Source organism: Trichoplusia ni, unplaced genomic scaffold, assembly GCF_003590095.1.
Source record: "Trichoplusia ni isolate ovarian cell line Hi5 unplaced genomic scaffold, tn1 tig00000716, whole genome shotgun sequence".
In the NCBI taxonomy this organism is placed as follows: domain Eukaryota; kingdom Metazoa; phylum Arthropoda; class Insecta; order Lepidoptera; family Noctuidae; genus Trichoplusia; species Trichoplusia ni.
The window spans coordinates 209-17,583 of NW_020800055.1; the positions used below are offsets into that span (position 1 = coordinate 209).

The following is a 17,375-nucleotide window of genomic DNA, read 5'->3' on the forward strand; positions in this document are numbered from 1 at the left end:
TTTAATTAAAATTTAAAGGATCTTAGAACTAAGAAATAAACTACTCGTAGAAGAAAGTTTATTATTAACAGCTATTTTAAATTACCTTAATATAAATAAGTACTATATTTGTTCTAATATTTTAATACCAACATGGGTTTAAAAGTTTCGTATTCAGCTGCATATCATAAAACCTTTAACCAAGGGGTTTACAACCGCCTCTTAAAGAAAGACTATTGAAGTTGAGGAACAATTACGACGCTCTATAGGTACAGTGTGTCGCGCTGCCACAGTTCTACAACTCCAAGTTTTGATCTACGCGGTGATGCGACGCCCTTGCAACTTAACCTATTTTAATATAACTCCCATCCAGTTGCCTATAATATCTCGGAGGACTATGGTTATGTGTTTTATCATAATATATGATAGAAAACTGTTGTTAAAATGGACTTTGGCCTTGCATCCCATTGAGGTCCTTTTGGAGCAGTTCCAATATCTTATATCTTTCTTAGCTTGGCTAAACGTGTTGCCTTCTAGGAGAAGAAGAGAGTTCTTCCCCCGTCCGGAAGGTATAAATTTGTAGTCCAAGTCTGAAAAAAGTTCAACTGTAAAAATGCTGCCAAATTACAAGAACAAGGGGCCTATCAACATCGACTGTGTTTTTTCTACAACGGTCTTACATTAAGAGGTGGTGATAGACCCCAGTATAAAAAAGTGAAGTAGGTAATAAAAAACAAAAATGAGATTTATTCAGCTAAGTTTTATTTTGAAGACATTCATTTAAACATTGACACACAGAAATCTCTGAATTCTATAAATATCTACGTATTACATACATTTTTGGATAAGTTCATATTTCCTGCATATGTTTTTTAACTATTGACTAGGAATCATCATATCATTTAAATATATTTATATTAATTTGGCAACCGAGAATTACAGGATTCAAATTCGAGCTACACAAAAAAAAAACACCGTCTTGGTAAAAATAGATATTGTGCAAATGAACAAGTGTAAGTAGTAAAACTATTATGAATTAAGTATAAACTAGAAAAATCACGATCAGTAGAAGCTCAGTAAAATCGCAGAGCTTAACTTAATACTACACACACACAAATACTGTCTTGGTTAAAAGGATAAAATACAGTAAAATGCCTGTTGTACCCCTAAAAATTGGGCCAAGTCAGGGCTATATCCTAGGTTTACTACAGTACTACTTTAAATAGAGTTTAGGTCAACGATTTCTTCACAATTAATGCCTCATAATATATTAGGCCTAAAATGGACACAACCATCATTATTTTAATATCACATCGGAATATACATATATATTAATTTGATAATAGTCAAAAGTACCTGTATTAATGGAAATATCATATATCCCTAATATCGAAATTTAATTTTTAAAACAGCCAACATCAATATTTTTTTTAACATTTATAAAGACCATGAAATACTTTTTTATACGACACGGAAGACAGCTTAAAATTATGATTCTACATAAACTTACAATATACCTACAAGTATGTAAAGTTAAGGGACAAAAATATCGCTTATTTCTTTGGAGAAGTGCAGCTAAATAAATATAAAGTCCTAAATCACATCTCATTGCCAAAACTGGACTACTAGGTTACCTACCCTTATTAGTCCAAAACATCACAGTTTAATCACGATTCAATTTTCCCATAGCCATTGAGCGCCGGTATCACCGTTACATAAAAAGCAGTCTTAAGGAAATAAAATAGCAGCGTTTTTGGTCAAAATACTTCGAAATTCCATATCACATGCCGTCTTATAGACACCTACCTACATATAGGTATTCGGCATCCATTGCACTCAGTAAAATCTTTACCCTTGAAGTAATGACCATGACATTAAGCTAAAATAAACTTTGGAAGCAATAACTTACCACTAATATAAATTAATCCTATTATCACTTATTACCTAAACATTTATGTCTCACAATATCATTTGCGGACTTCAACTACTAGAATTAAAAAGGTAGATACTAAGTTCATATCTATAGATTGACAACATTGATAATACCGTTCAATATATCAATAAAAATATTTTAGGCATAATTAATTTTGCCTTATCTTTATAAGAAAAACATCTGAATATCTGATATTTGGTTTGAGTCCAAAATACTTTAGGTAGAAAATGAGATCGATGTACTTAAAATTAATAAATACTTTTACGAGAACAGCTGAAATTGTTATAGATAAACTTAGTCTTGCTTAATATTAGACAAAGTCCATTAATTGGGACTTTCTAATACAAAATATCTGTAAATCCGGATTCCTTCGAATAAATACTAGTGCTGAAGGTATGATACAGATTCTCAAGAATTACAAATCTTTGGAATGTCTTATGGAGACTACAATTTGGTCTTAATTTCTAAGGTTTATAACATCAAATATATAAATTTTCATTTTTCGGTACTCACATATAGATATACAGAAATAGACATTTATCACACCGATAATCTTTTGAAGAATACATTTAGTTCAGTACATGCATCTTGAAGAAACAATTGTAACAATAGTAGGGTTTGTCGGGGCATTTTCCGCAGTAGGTTAATACTTTCCTGGGCAAGTTAAGGGCGACTCCTCGCCTATACGCCACAACCCACATCTTGACGCAGTTTACACAAGGGCGGGTATCAACTTTGCCCACAAGTCTTATGAGCGAGTGCTTCAGTTTCACTTTTTTCTCTGTGAGCAATATAAAACTTTTGTTAATAAAAAACACACTACCACAAATTACTAAAAATATTATTTTTTTATTTCTAAATTGCAGACAGCCATTTTCTTGAAATTTACCCAGTAAACTTATGTAAGTACTTAGGTAATTAGATAGAGGACTTAAAAAGCGTCAGTGTACAAGCAAACGATAAAAAAGTCAACATAACAATAAATAGTTTGAGTCAGCGTAATACTTTAATGGGGCACCGTCATTTTTCTGAAAATCCAGTAAATATTTAAGTCAGGTACAATACATTCGTAAAATAAAGTCATTGATCAAATGACCCTAAAGTGAAAGTCGTTTAAACACACATGACAGTGTAATAAATGTTACCAATCACAAAAGTTTTTATTTTCAAGAAAAAATAATTGTGGCTGGTGTTGTCATTTTCCCGGTTTTTCGTTATCTCCGTTATTACAACTACCAAATATGCATAATGGAGTACACGAATATTTTTACCAAATATCTAATTCTAAAAGTTTATAAGACACAAAATAGTTTCGCCACATCAATAATAAACTAACCTATTAATTTAATAAATACCCTGAACACTTTAGTTTTATAATGTAAAAATAATACTAAAAATATTTTACATGTTTAGTACATTCACAATCTGTCATACAAATAAGAGATCACATTCGAATACAAAAGCTTAATTTGATTTCGGCCAACCAACACTTCATAAATTTATATTTTTGCAGTTGTGCGTTGTAGAGCAGCTCTTTGCCACAACTGCAATAAATAATATTCTAAAGGTAGTACGCCCTCTGAGCATAATTGCAGTCCTTAAAAACCGAGTCAAACGATATTAAACTTTATTCCTTAAGATTAAAGACCAGTTTCCACGTAAAGTCCATCTGGGGTCTTTTCGTATACTGGTGGTTTGTGCGTGTGTACGTTTGATATGCAGACGAATTCGTAGTCATCGTTGACATGAAGGCAGACATTGCATTTCCATTTGAACCTGCCTGAGCAGTACCACCGCTCGCCACCTGTCATGGGTGCGGGATTGGAGAAAGAGTAGCCGTTCAGCATAAGGAGTGTCGCCCCGTCGACGGCGGTCACCACTGACACTGGAAGGTAAAGGGCACTTGAATAGATACTGGTTGTTTATGAGAAGTTAATTGAGTTTAAGTTGCGATTAACAGTGCTAGCATTTTTAATGTTTGTACAAAACTTTTATTATTTTCTCTAAAGACATCATATATTTAATAATAATAAATAATCGTAATGATTTATGAACTACCTGATTCAGCAAAAAAAACACTAATTTTATTGACCTGTTTTTGACTTCCCGATAAAACATTTTCAATATAAAAAATTACAAAAAAAAAAAAACGAAAAGATGAGATTAAAATTTATTTTTAAAATACACACGCAACCCACACACAATAAACTTAGAAATAATATTCCTTAAAAATGCAAAATATAAATGAGGAACAATAAATTTTATGATTAATTGTAAATAGTATGATTATTCGTCTCTATTTCAAATATACATATGTCAAGTGTAAAAAAATACTTTATAATCTATATTGTTCGGAGGGTTCAGAGAAAAAAAAACTTATTACAAAATAATTTAAAATAAAAAAATACAATGAGTAAATAAAGTATCTCTTAGTACGTAAATGAAATTGTAAATTGGTCATTTCATATAGGGGCTTATGATAGATCAAACCGTTGAATAGTTGTATGTCTGCTACTTTAGACACACAAGTTGCTATAGCGGATAAAGACGAAATTTCAATATTCCTATTGCAATTGTTGACCTCCTATCCATACGGCGCGGCGACCGGTCGCCGCGAGGTTACTAACATTTTAGAATAAACTTCTGCAACCGTAGGTAAATAGTGTCACTGCTATCGCACGGCAAAATTACTAATAAAACTTTACTGTAACGTAATCTACTCACATTCGTAAAAATGAACACAATTTATAACTATAAAAAATAATACCTAAAAATGCTAATAATCTAATTACATATTATTGTAAATAATTTGTACCGTAGTCCTTGATACTACCATCGTTACATTCGATGTCATTTAAGTTGAAAGTTAAAATATTATAATCTTAATTAACGTTACAATTGACTTACTTATTTATCCTATGTTTAGCGTTTCCTCAAAAGCAACCTCAAAGTCCTTAAAATTGAAGCTGAATCTGTTACGCATAAAATAAATGTAAAAGCTACTGCTTTGCTTTATTTACTTAAAAACTTAGGCTGTGAATTAACTAACTAGTTTTAGTTCGTTAATTGGTGAACAAGAGAATCTGGGCATCCTCCATGAATCTTCTTTTTTTATAAATACCAAGCTACAACGCTACAGTGCCCAGAACAGGTACACATTTTTTACACAAACGTCTTTAATAGCGTCAAAAACTTTTTACAAACTACTAATATAAATTAAAAAAAAAATATCCAGCAGTCTTCAAGATTTAACAATGGGTATTTTGGAACGGTTATCTTTCTTTGCCTATCAGACTTATTACATTGAATACAATCCCTAGCATTTGTTGATTACAGGAAATATGAACTAAGCCAGTAAGCCACACAAAAAGTTTAATATGGCCTAGGATTCTCACTCATTAATGTTGGAACTCCAGTCAAAAAGGAGTCTGGGCGTCAAGCTAAAATGTTTAAAGTTCTTTTTATAATTAACTACGTATAAATAAAATAAAATCTGAATCCTATAATTAAAGAACTAAAGCTACGACACAATAGTTTTAGTTACTACCATAACGAGGTAGGTTCTATGACTGAAAAATGATTTTGATCCTCTTGCGAGCTAAAAATATTGTATAGCTCATTTTTTTTCGATAAATATATCCAACCTTACTATAATAGTACTTACTACTAACACAATAATCCATATATCTCATACTTGTAAAATACGATCTACTCTCTACTAGTAAAAGTAGTTTGTTGCCCTTCTGTTATCAAAGTAGCGCACTACATAGATCCTGAGGGTACGCCACCACCTCTAAAGATTATCCTTCAGTAATATTGACTGCAAGGATATCTGAGTGGTACCACCACCAAATCACCATGCCCACCCACTGTGGGACAAGCATTTCTGTGCTCCACGAATCTTAGTGCACGTGACTTGTTTGTTGGTGCAAGACCACTGCATTAGTAGAATTGAGCCAGTTCTGCGGTCTCTACCACAACGGAAAAAATTTGCTTTAAGAGGTGATGAGAGGTGAGGACAGTAGCTGGGCTCTTGACACACTCAATATATTAATATCCTTATTTACTAAAAAAATATTCGGCTTTCCGACTACAAGCCATCTGAAAAATAACATAAACCGCATCTGATCGGCTAAAAAATATAAATATATTGTGAATTTATAAAAATGATTCACTTTAATCGACCAAGGAACGCAACTTGCACTAATGTCAAAAAACTGTTTTCAAATAATTAGTCCGTTTTTCTCTTTGCGAGTGAATGGATGCGCTTCGAATGTTCTGTGGATTTTTACTAACGACCTGGCTTGTATGGACCTTGATGCTTGTGCTTTTACACGTTAACCTGGAAACGTACTGGATACCGACGGCATCACTTCACCTGATTGACCCTTGCACGAAAACCTGGACGTTGTTGTTTGTGAATTGCATTGTTACGGAGTTGTTTACAAGTATGAATGCAAGTAGATGTTGTGTGGTACGATGCAAAAGTAATCGTAAGTGGTGACATGATTCCAATGTGTACACAGTTAGGCTAAACTGTTTTATAGAATGGATAAAGAAACCATGCAAACATGCAGAATCTATACATGTAACATAATTATTTCACTTTTGTAAAAATTACATAATTTTTTCTTTTTTATCTATTTAGATAAAGCGATTGGTTCACTATTCACATTGGACAAGTATTCTAAGTCTGGGTGTTTGTATGTGTTTTTAAACATAACCACAATAAATTAAAAAAAAAAATCTTGAAGTTATATTACGCAGATTGGCAATTAAGAATTCATTTAAGTATAGAATACAGTAATGTAGCTTAATATCTGATTTGAAACCAACTTTAAAACAAAGTAAAATTACAACGTTATATATATAGTGAAAATGGTTGTAATGCAGACTTAACTTGAGGTATAATATCTTTTGACATATTTCAGGTCCAGATGCAATTTTACATAAGTTCCTTGATCCAGAAAAGGAATTGGATTTCAATAAATAGCATATATCATGCTATTGGTGGAAATGTCTTAGTAACAGACCCAAAGTCAGTTTATAAAATGTAAGAATCTGTCACCCTCATTTTGAACCAAATATTACACTGCAAGCAAAAGACTCAGTAAAATTGCAGTTCCATCTTTGGATTTATCAGGTTAGATATAATCAATAAGATAATATGTACTACATAAATTAAGATAATATTACTCAAGAAAATGTGTTCCCAACCCTGAATATTATTCGCAACTGGCATGTATTTGAATCAATGTACAACTGAATGGGCTAAAGTTGGACCCTGTTGAGTCCAGGTATCAGATGTACAACCTATTCTTGTATCTCCGAATCAGCCTACTCCATCAACATCTAAGGTAAAGCATAAATACTTAGATTTCAGAATTAGTAGTATAGTCACACGTAATAAACACTAGTCATTGACAGTGATGACTTTTTTTATATATGGAAAATCATCTAATGATACCTCCCGCCCGGGGCGAGGCGAAGAAGCATGTCAGACTTTTACTGACTAAAACCCATTTATGCCAACGCCCTTTTGCTCGGGGCAGCAATATCTTGAGTGCATTTGCTCGCGACCGCGGTTGAAAAAGATGAGAAAATTATGTCTTTAGCCCGCTACAAGCAAGGACCAAGAGCCTACAGATGGCTAAGATTTTTTTTTGTTTACCTTCCTCTCTGACCTTTAGCAGGATGATAGCACGAGCTTCTTTGCATCCAGATATCATAAAAACCTATTTGCACAACTAGAAAAAAAAAAGTAAAAAAAATGAAAGAAACAGAAAGTTGTGTATATTATTATTTGACGAAGTTGCACTGACTCCTCAGTTTGACTACAACAGGAGAACTGATTGTGTGAGCGGATTTGTAGATAATGGTACAACCACAGAAGAAAAAATTGCTGACTATGCACTGGTGTTTATGGTGAGAGGTGTGCAAAAGAACTACAAAGAACAACCTATTGCATACACTTTTGTGCAAGCACACACCAGCGATAGAACTAGTTTCACAATTAAACTTGTGATAAGAAATTTGCAAAAAATTGGATTAAAAGTTATTGCAACTGTATGTGACCAGGGCGCCACAAATGTAAGTGCTATAAATTGGCGCATAAGAGAGACATGGAAGGGTACTTAAGAGAAGGGAAGAATTTAAAAATAAAATATTTGAGGTTGATGGAGAAGAAATAATTTCCATTTATGACCGTCCACATCTTATAAAAGGTATAAGGAATAATTTTATTGATAAATCATTGAAATTTGAAATAGATGGCCAACAAAAAGTCGCTAAATGGGATCATATTATGGCACTATATCATGAAAATCCTGCCTACAAGGGAATTAGACTGATGCCTAAATTAATAATAATAATAATAATATCATGGGACAACTCACACACGGTTATCTGATCCCAAGCTAAGCAGAGCTTGTGTTATGGTAACCAGACAACTGATAAACTTACTTATATATTTTCTAAATACATACATATTATAGATAAATTACACCCAGACACCAGAACAAATGATCATGCTCATCACACAACATTTGTTCTGGGCGGGAATCGAACCCACGACCTCCGGTATAGCAGTCAGGGTCACTAACCACTAGACCAACAGGCCCGTGACAGATAGACATCTCCTTCCCAATAAAATTTCAAAAATGAAAGTCAAATGTGCCACACAGGTATTCAGTCGTTCAGTGGCAGCAAATATGGGATATCTTTCAAGTAAATAATCATTATCATTACATATCATAAAACAGACTCCGAAACCGTGTCTGTCTATTCGCGATGAACCTAAAAACGATTTGAACAGATTTTAAAGCAGTTCTTACCAACAGACAGCGTGATTCCTGAGAAAGGTTTAAGTGTTTAATACATACATGTTATAGTAAAGCCGAGAATTTCAAAGGCGCAAATCTACTTGGCGTAGTGGCTAAGCGTTTACGTTTCTGCGCTACGTGTTATGGGTTCGATTCCCACATGGAACGAATATTTATATGATGTATAGTTGTTTCGGGTCTGGGTTGGTGTTCGTGCATGTGCTATGTATGTATGTTTTGCAACTGTACTGTAAACACAGGAGAACGCATAGAGCCAAATTGTATTTAACAAAAATTCAATAGGATATTGTTTCAATAGTAAAATTCATAAAGAGAGAGAGAGAAAGAGAGCATAATCAGAAATAGTATTGTTCGATACTCATCGAACACATCATCATCAGCAGTTTTAGTTCAAGTAGGTCGCGCGACCGCACCAGCGGACAGCGTGAGCTACGCGAGTTAGTGCGCGATCGACCGGCATACTTGTAGCACTCATTATCATCATTAGCATTAATTAGCGTAAAGTGTCGGAATACACATAATCTGATCTCAGCTTTGACTTATCATTTAACACCCGAAATATCTAGCAGCTCGAACCTTACCGTTCATATTGGTCCTTCGAAACCGTCAAGGACTCCGCGACCGCGATAAATCGTAACGCGAAGTGCTTGTAGAGTACCAGCAACCTGTGTGTTGCCGCGAACTAGACTAGGCGTGAATTCATCGTGTTTACAACCACCTGGGGGAGCTACCCGTGCAGCAACAACAGTGAACCAGCAGCATAGCAGCAACAGCCGCATTACTTGTGGCAGAAATAGCCGTAGGACTAGCGGCTTTCAAGTAAGAGCGTTCCGTATCTTCTGTCTCACTTTAATCTAACAGCAGCGTAATGGAGACTTTATACTTCCAACAAACTAAATTAGCGGAGAGCATTGCCAAGGTCCTTATTAATTTTAAAAAGGATAGCAAACAGCGTAAGACCATCGACTACTGTAAAAAGAGACTAGATCTTTTAGAGTTGTATTGGAGAGAGTATCAGCTAAACAACGAAAAACTTGTGCCCTTTGAAAATAGAGGTCATAAGTACTCATCAATTCGGAGTTCGAGCGAACAATGGAGTCTTATAAGCAGCAAAAGACGCCATATCCGAATATTATGACGCGTTATGTCACCAAGCAAAGCAGCCAGGATCTCTGATCTAGAAGAGAACCCTTCTAATCAGCAAGTAGCAGCAGCAGCAGGTCCTTCGGGGGGCAGATCCTTACAGCAGCAAGACAACCCGCCATCGTCAGCATCCTCCAGTCCGGCGCGCGCTCGTGCGAGGAGTTAGAGTATTTATAGCAAACTAGATGAGATGCTGCGCAAGCAACATATTAATTTCAAAGCATTCGCAAGAACCGTAGAAAGCATAGATGTCGAATCCTTGTCGATAAATGGGAGTTCGAAGACGCCTTGCGATTATTACAAACAAGATGGACAGCCGTAGACAACAGCCATTGGGAGCTAATGATGGAGTTGGAAGACGACAAGGCGTACGAATTAAGCTACACTAAACATGAACGTACGTATAACGGTTGAGAAAGGCTATTAGCTCCAAGATGTGGGGAACGTCGTACCGTGACAAGTCCACACCGAAGATGGAAATTCTTGTGTTCTCAGGCAACTATCAGCAGTGGGTATCCTTCAAAGATCTTTTCGATGAAGCAATCCACAACAATCCTTGTCTGTCAAAGGCACAAAAGATGCAGTTCCTGAAGAGTACGGTAAAAGGAGAAGCCGAGCGCTTGATCCAGCATCTCCCAATTAGCGCGGACAACTATAACACCTGTTGGGAGATTTTAAGTCATAGGTTTAAAAACAAAAAGCAGATATTTATGTCCCACGTAAATTCCTTTTACAATCTTGCCAATATACAGCAGCAGTCGTACACAGCCATCAAACGACTTCATGATGTCACCTTAGAGAGTCTTCACTCTATAAAGAATCTAGGTGTAGATACTACGACATGGGACCCTCTTATTGTCTATATACTAGCACAAAAATTGGATAGTGAGTCTTATTCCGAGTACATAGAGTCGTTGAAGAATTCGCGAGAGCTTCCGGTACTTCGGGACTTTTTGGACTACTTAGAGAACAAGTTCATTGCCCTAGAGTCATCTCGGCGACGTCAAGATGGGACACCTAAGACAGTTTCATCTCAATCATCCAATGTTTCTTCAAATTTTAATCGCAAAAATAATTTTAAATGAGCAATGTATCAAAAGATACCAAGAAACTGGAAACGGCGAAATCAATGCATTTGTCTGAGTCAGTAAATAAATGCCCTCATTGTTCGTCAAAACATAATTTAATAAACTGCAAAAAATTTACAGAATTACCAAATGAGCAGAAAATTAAAATAATTAGACAATTAAATTATTGCGTAAATTGTGTTTACGATCACAATGGCGCAAAATGCTACTCAACAAAAAGATGTCATAATTGCAATGACGAGCATCATACGATTTTGCATGACTATTTCGCAACAAAATCAAAGTCTAACGGCTTGACCGAGATTGCGAAAGAAAAATGCGAAAACAACAAAAGCATCTACGCTTCTCAGCAAGAGACATCGGAGATTTTATTAGCCACAGCGCTGGAGAAGGTCACAGCAGCCGACAGGACCCAGCACGTCATGCGAGCACTGATCGATCAGGGCTCACAAGTTTCCGTGATCAGCGAGAAAGCAGCACAGCAGCTAGGATTAAAGCGAAAACCTTGTAAAGGGGTTATCTTTGGAGTAGGCGAGCATGAAAATAATTGCAAAGGAAAACTAACGATCGCTTGTCAATCGACTTACACCGATTTTAAGTTTTCTACTGATGTTGTAATAATGAACAACTTAATAAAACATCTGCCAAATGAAACGTTCGCTAAGCCATCTTGGCAACATATAGCACATCTCTGTTTAGCGGACCCAGATTATAACATCAGTCGTCCGGTGGATCTTCTCCTAGGAGCAGAAGTCTACGCCAACATCCTGTTAGAAGGATTAATTCGCGGACAAACGTCCTCGGAACCGCTAGCACAGCAAACGCATTTAGGATGGTTGCTGTGCGGTGGCAATATAAGCACTTCATTCCAATGCAACGTGATCTTGCATAACGTTGAAGACATTCAACAATTCTGGAAAATTGAAGACATTCAAGAACAGAATTCTATGTCCGTAGAAGATCAGGAATGCCTAGATTTTTATGAAACCACGATGAAACGTCTAGAAGACGGTCGTTATGTAGTTAGGTTACCCATGAAGCCAGAATTAGAAGAGAAGCTAGGATCTTCGAAAGAGATAGCGATGGCACAATTCAAAAATGTAGAACGTAAGTTTAGTAAGAATGAATACCTAACGAAGCAATACAAGCAATTTATCCGCGAATATGAAGAGCTGCAACACATGAAGTTAGCGACTTCTAACAGCAAACAGAAGGCAGGAAGAGAATGTTTCCTTCCTCATCATGCGGTACAAAGAGCAGAATCTAGCACAACAAAGCTGCGCGTAGTATTCAACGCATCGTCTGAAACTACTTCAGGCTACAGCCTTAACGATCTAATGTACAGGGGTCCAAACCTCCAGTTAGACCTGTTGGAGCTTATCCTGTGTGGAGGCAATATCGTTTCGCATTCACAGCTGATATCGAAAAATGCTTCCGTATGATTTTAGTCGATGAGCAGGACCAAGGCCTACAACAAATCGTATGGCGACAAAGTCCAGATCAGCCTATAAGAAATTATGAATTAACAACCATAACGTATGGAACTAAAGCAGCACCATTCCTGACAATGATGACTCTGCGAAAATTAGCGTTAGATGAGCAGCAGAAATACCCCAGAGCAGCTGAATGCATCCAGGAAGAGCTCTATATGGATGATTGGGTATCAGGAGCGCATAGCATCAAAGAAGGAAAGCGGAGGATTACGGAAGTAAACGCATGCCTAAAAAGCGGCGGATTTTCACTAAGAAAGTGGTCCTCAAACGATAAAAGATTGCTAGGAACAGTTGAGCAAACTGCCAACACACAGCCAGTAGTCTTTACATTTAAAACTGAAAGCTCATCGAAAACTTTGGGGCTACAATGGAACTCAACCGAGGACGAATTCATCTTCAAATATGATTCAAACAGCACACAAACAGCAAAACTGACCAAAAGGATGCTTTTATCCGAAATCTCTAAGATTTTCGACCCTTTGGGATGGTTAGCGCCCCTATCCACAAAGATGAAAATTTTATTCCAGCAAGTATGGCAAGATTCTGAGGTCCAGTGGAGCGACGAGGTTTCTATAAAAATCAAAGAAGAATGGATCAACTTGAAGAGAGATTTAAATCTATTAAATCAGTTCAAAATTCCTCGGTGGTTACAAAGCAAAGAGCATGACGTCATAGAATTACATGGGTTTTGTGACGCATCAGTTAAAGCATTCGGTTGTGTAGTATACGCACGAATCGTATCAAATAACTCTACATCAGTACCTCTACCATGAGTTGCCATCGAAAACGTCAATGACGTTACTACAGTCGATAGCGTATAAACGCGGTTCGAATAGTTTACAATCGGACTCATACCATGAGTTTAAAAAACCTTGACGAGCTCGCTATCGAGAGCTCGATTGTTATTGTAGTATTCGTGTTGTCATACTTGTCATGTTGTCGAACGTGCCTAACTTCACGTCTAATGTAGTTGTTTCTTTCTAACGTTGCTTAAAAGACAGAGTAAGATATATATTCCCGAAAAAGCTTCAAATCTACATTAATAATTTCATGCAGGACTACGGTAAACTCGATCGAAACCTTATATAAATAACAAAACATAAAAAAATATTGATTTTGAGTCGACAACATATATCCGCAGATTTCGGATTATGGAGAATTTCGTTAATTTCCGATGGCAAAAAACAAACCGCTCAAGTCGCCATCTTTGCCGTTGAAGTTTCGCAAAGTGTTTTTTTTTTTTAATTATGCGGTTGATGTAGATATACGAACTCTTTTGATATAACAAATAGATGGACACTTTTCTTCTTGCTCTTTTGGGTTTTAGTAATTTTTCATTATGAAATTGAAAGCGGTGTCGTGGGTACCTAGGAATGGTTATGTGGCGCAACTTTGGGGAGTACCTATGTCTTGCGATTGATCGCGATAGTTTTGTTGGATTGTTTCATATACCGATAAACTGTGCATCTATTGAAACTAATATTATGAATGCGAAAATTTATCTGTCTGTCTGTCTCGCTTTCACGCCAATCCTACTGAACCGATTGTATTGAATTTAAGAGATAGCCTAATGGAAACGGGGACCACCGAACGCTATAAACTGAAGTCCACGTGGACGGAGTCCTGGGCTACAGCTAGTGTTTGAATAATCCTAATAATTTTAAACTTCATAGAGCATTAAATATTCAGTATATTTTAATATAATGTAATATTACTTAACGAACTATTGGTTGGGGTGGAGCCCTCTGTGAACGCTGACTTATTTCCAGCGTTTCCTTAATAATGAATTTATGTGTGTATGTTTCATTGTAAAAAAGTGACAGCGTGTATTCAATGTAAATTGACTTTTAACTAGTGCAACTTGATTTTAAATACTCTCTTGCCGACATGATTCTCACAAGAAATACTCAAAACTAAACAATTACTATAAACCGAATACCGTTTCACACCTTGTTTAGCAAGTGAGTTACTTAACTACAATCGTAATGGTATTTGTCGATACCATCTGTCAAATTTGTGACTCATGGTACCGTTTTCTTAGAGAAACCACCGCAAAACGTTACGCGCTTGCTACTCGCTGTCGAAGACGTTTTGAATGTTTCGATAGGTTTTATTTGTCAACTCATACTACCGATTTTAGTTTGTCAAGTGACCGCTAGGGGCGCTGTACATTTTGTCATAGATATTTTTTACGCAGACGCTAGCGAGCCCGGTCGCTCAAAACTCATGGTAGAGGTACAGTAGTGCTAGTAGCAGCAAAAACGCGGTTAGTGCCCTCTAGCAAGGCCGTATCACTACCTAAGTTAGAATTATGTGCGGCGGAACTACTTACGAAACTTATATCAAAAATCGTCAAAAGCATCAGCAGCTTAGCCGTGGTGATATACGGCTGGAGCGATTCTAAGGTTTCCCCTAGCTGGATTCAAGGTTCCCCGGAGCGCTGGAAGCCTTTTGTAGCGAACAGGGTGAAAAAAATTACTAGCATTATGCCACCGAACACTTGGCATTATGTAAACACCAAAGAAAATCCAGCTGATGCAGCTAGTAGAGGCCTGACTACCTCACAATTGCTAGAACATGCATTGTGGTGGCAAGGACCGACCTTCTTATCATCGTCGCACTTCAAACCCACGGGACAAACAAAATATACTACTGATGAAGAGATAAAAAGGCATGTAAACCTAGTGCAAAATCTTATCATAAATAGCAGCATAGTTGACGATCTATTACATCGATACAGCACGTTTACAAAAATAACACGCATTTTAGCCTGGATACGGCGGGCATTGACACCGGTCGCTAGCAAACAGAAAACAAAGCATCTCACTTTACACGAACTTAGATCAGCAAAACTTATAATAATAAAATATGTACAGCGCGCTGAATTTAAACCAGACGTTGAACGCTTATTGCAAAACCAGGAAGTAAAATCAGATAGCAAGCTACTCAACCTTAATCCATACTTAGATCAGGACGGGATTCTTAGAGCAAAGGGAAGACTCAGGCACGCAAACATAAGTCCAGAAATTAAGCATCCAATCATCATTCCATACAGCAGCCGACTGACTGAGCTTCTCATCGCCCAAGCCCATGAGCTCACATTTCACGGAGGAGCTCGGCTTACTATGTCCTTTCTTAGACAAAAGTATTGGATAATCAAAGGAAATCGAGCCGTCAAAACGCAACTTCATAGCTGTGTTACCTGTAGGAAACAGGAACCCAGGAAATTACAGCAGATTATGGGAGATCTACCTGATTTCTGCACCAATCCAGCTCCAGCGTTTTATCACACGGGTGTAGACTACACGGGCTTCATATCTGTGAAGGCAAATAAAGGGCGCGGAATAAAAACAACGAAAGGATACGTGGCCTTGTTCATCTGCATGGTCACGAAAGCCGTACACATAGAATTGGTGTCGGACTTGAGCAGCGCTTCCTTCATCGCAGCATTGAGAAGGATGTCATCACGACGAGGAGCTCCGAAACATATGTATGTACTCGGACAACGGCACTAACTTTGTGGGAACTAACAAAGTAATGCAGGAAGAGTACGAGCAGCTAAAGCAAGTTGTCGGTGATTCATTTTACAATGAGATAGCGGAAATGGATATAGAATGGCACTGGAATTGTCCTTCCTGGCCTAGTGCGGGAGGAATATGGGAACGATCGATACGAAGTCTTAAGCAACACCTCAAAAGAGTTGTAGCGGACCAAGCTTTGACGTTTGAAGAATATAGCACCATGTTAGCGCAAATAGAAGCGGGTCTCAACTCTAGACCGCTATGTCCGATATCTGAAGACATAGACGACTTAGATTTCTTAACACCCGCGCACTTCCTAACTGGGAGAGCAGGTCTAACCGTTATTGAAACGGACAGGGACGCTAGGACTAGATGGCACTTAACAAACAAGATTTTTCAAGACCTTTGGAGGAGATGGAAAACTGAATATCTTAGCCAATTATCTGTTCGTAGCAAGTGGCTAAAGCCAAAAAGCAACATTAAGATCGGTAATATGGTGACCATCCACGATGATAATTTTCCTTCTGGAAAATGGCCAGTGGGGAGAGTCGTCGAGGTACATCAAGGGAAGGACGGCTTTGTAAGGGTTGTGACATTAAAAACGAAAAACGGCTTAATAAAGCGACCTATTATCAAACTGTCCGTCTTACCAATCGAGCAAGATGACGAAGAAAAAGCAGCTGAAGAGCAGAGTAAAAAAGCCGAACCCAATATCACAAAGGATGAAACACTAGTAAGTACGAGAAAGCATCTTAATTTCGTCAACGTCGTTTCATCACTACTATTCTGTATGAGCATTTTGAGCAGCAGCAAAGCAGCGAATCACATTACACAATTTAGCGGTAATCAATCCTTATACTACGATGCAATAGGTAAATTAAATCTAATACGGGATCAATGGAAAATTGTGTCCTACTACAACATGAAACCTTATTGGCAAGATGATAAGGCCGGGGACACTTTCATTAAATACCTAGAGCAGACATGTGAACAAATCAAAGAGCCTAGCCATTGTCACATGATTTTATTACAAGTGCAACACGATTATACAGAGCTCCAATATCACAATCAGCTGCTGCTAAATCAGCATTTCGGCACTCGGTCAAGAACCCGACGCGGCCTTGTCAACGCGGTCGGCTCTATAGCCAATACTTTATTTGGAGTACTCGACCAAAGTTTCGCTGATAAATACCAACGTGATATTGACACTATAAATAGCAACGAAAAGCACCTATTACAGCTTTGGAAAAATCAAACGTCTGTGGTAGAAGCTGAGTATAATATTCTGAAACGAACAGAGAAAACTATTGATACTCAGTATAAGCTCATAAATAGACATCTAAACCTCTTAGATCAAGCGACAAAGCAGGTACAGA

The 17,375-nt window shown here is 37.1% G+C and overlaps 1 protein-coding gene across 1 annotated transcript; it reads left to right on the forward strand.

Annotated features, from left to right (window-relative positions):
* Window positions 1-10,331: 10,331 nt before the first annotated feature.
* On the forward strand, window positions 10,332-12,427 carry LOC113507138. The gene is made up of 2 exons (XM_026889999.1): window positions 10,332-10,496; window positions 11,336-12,427. Exons 1-2 carry the CDS (start codon window positions 10,332-10,334, stop codon window positions 12,425-12,427), a joined length of 1,257 nt encoding a protein of 418 aa, XP_026745800.1.
* Window positions 12,428-17,375: the final 4,948 nt, after the last annotated feature.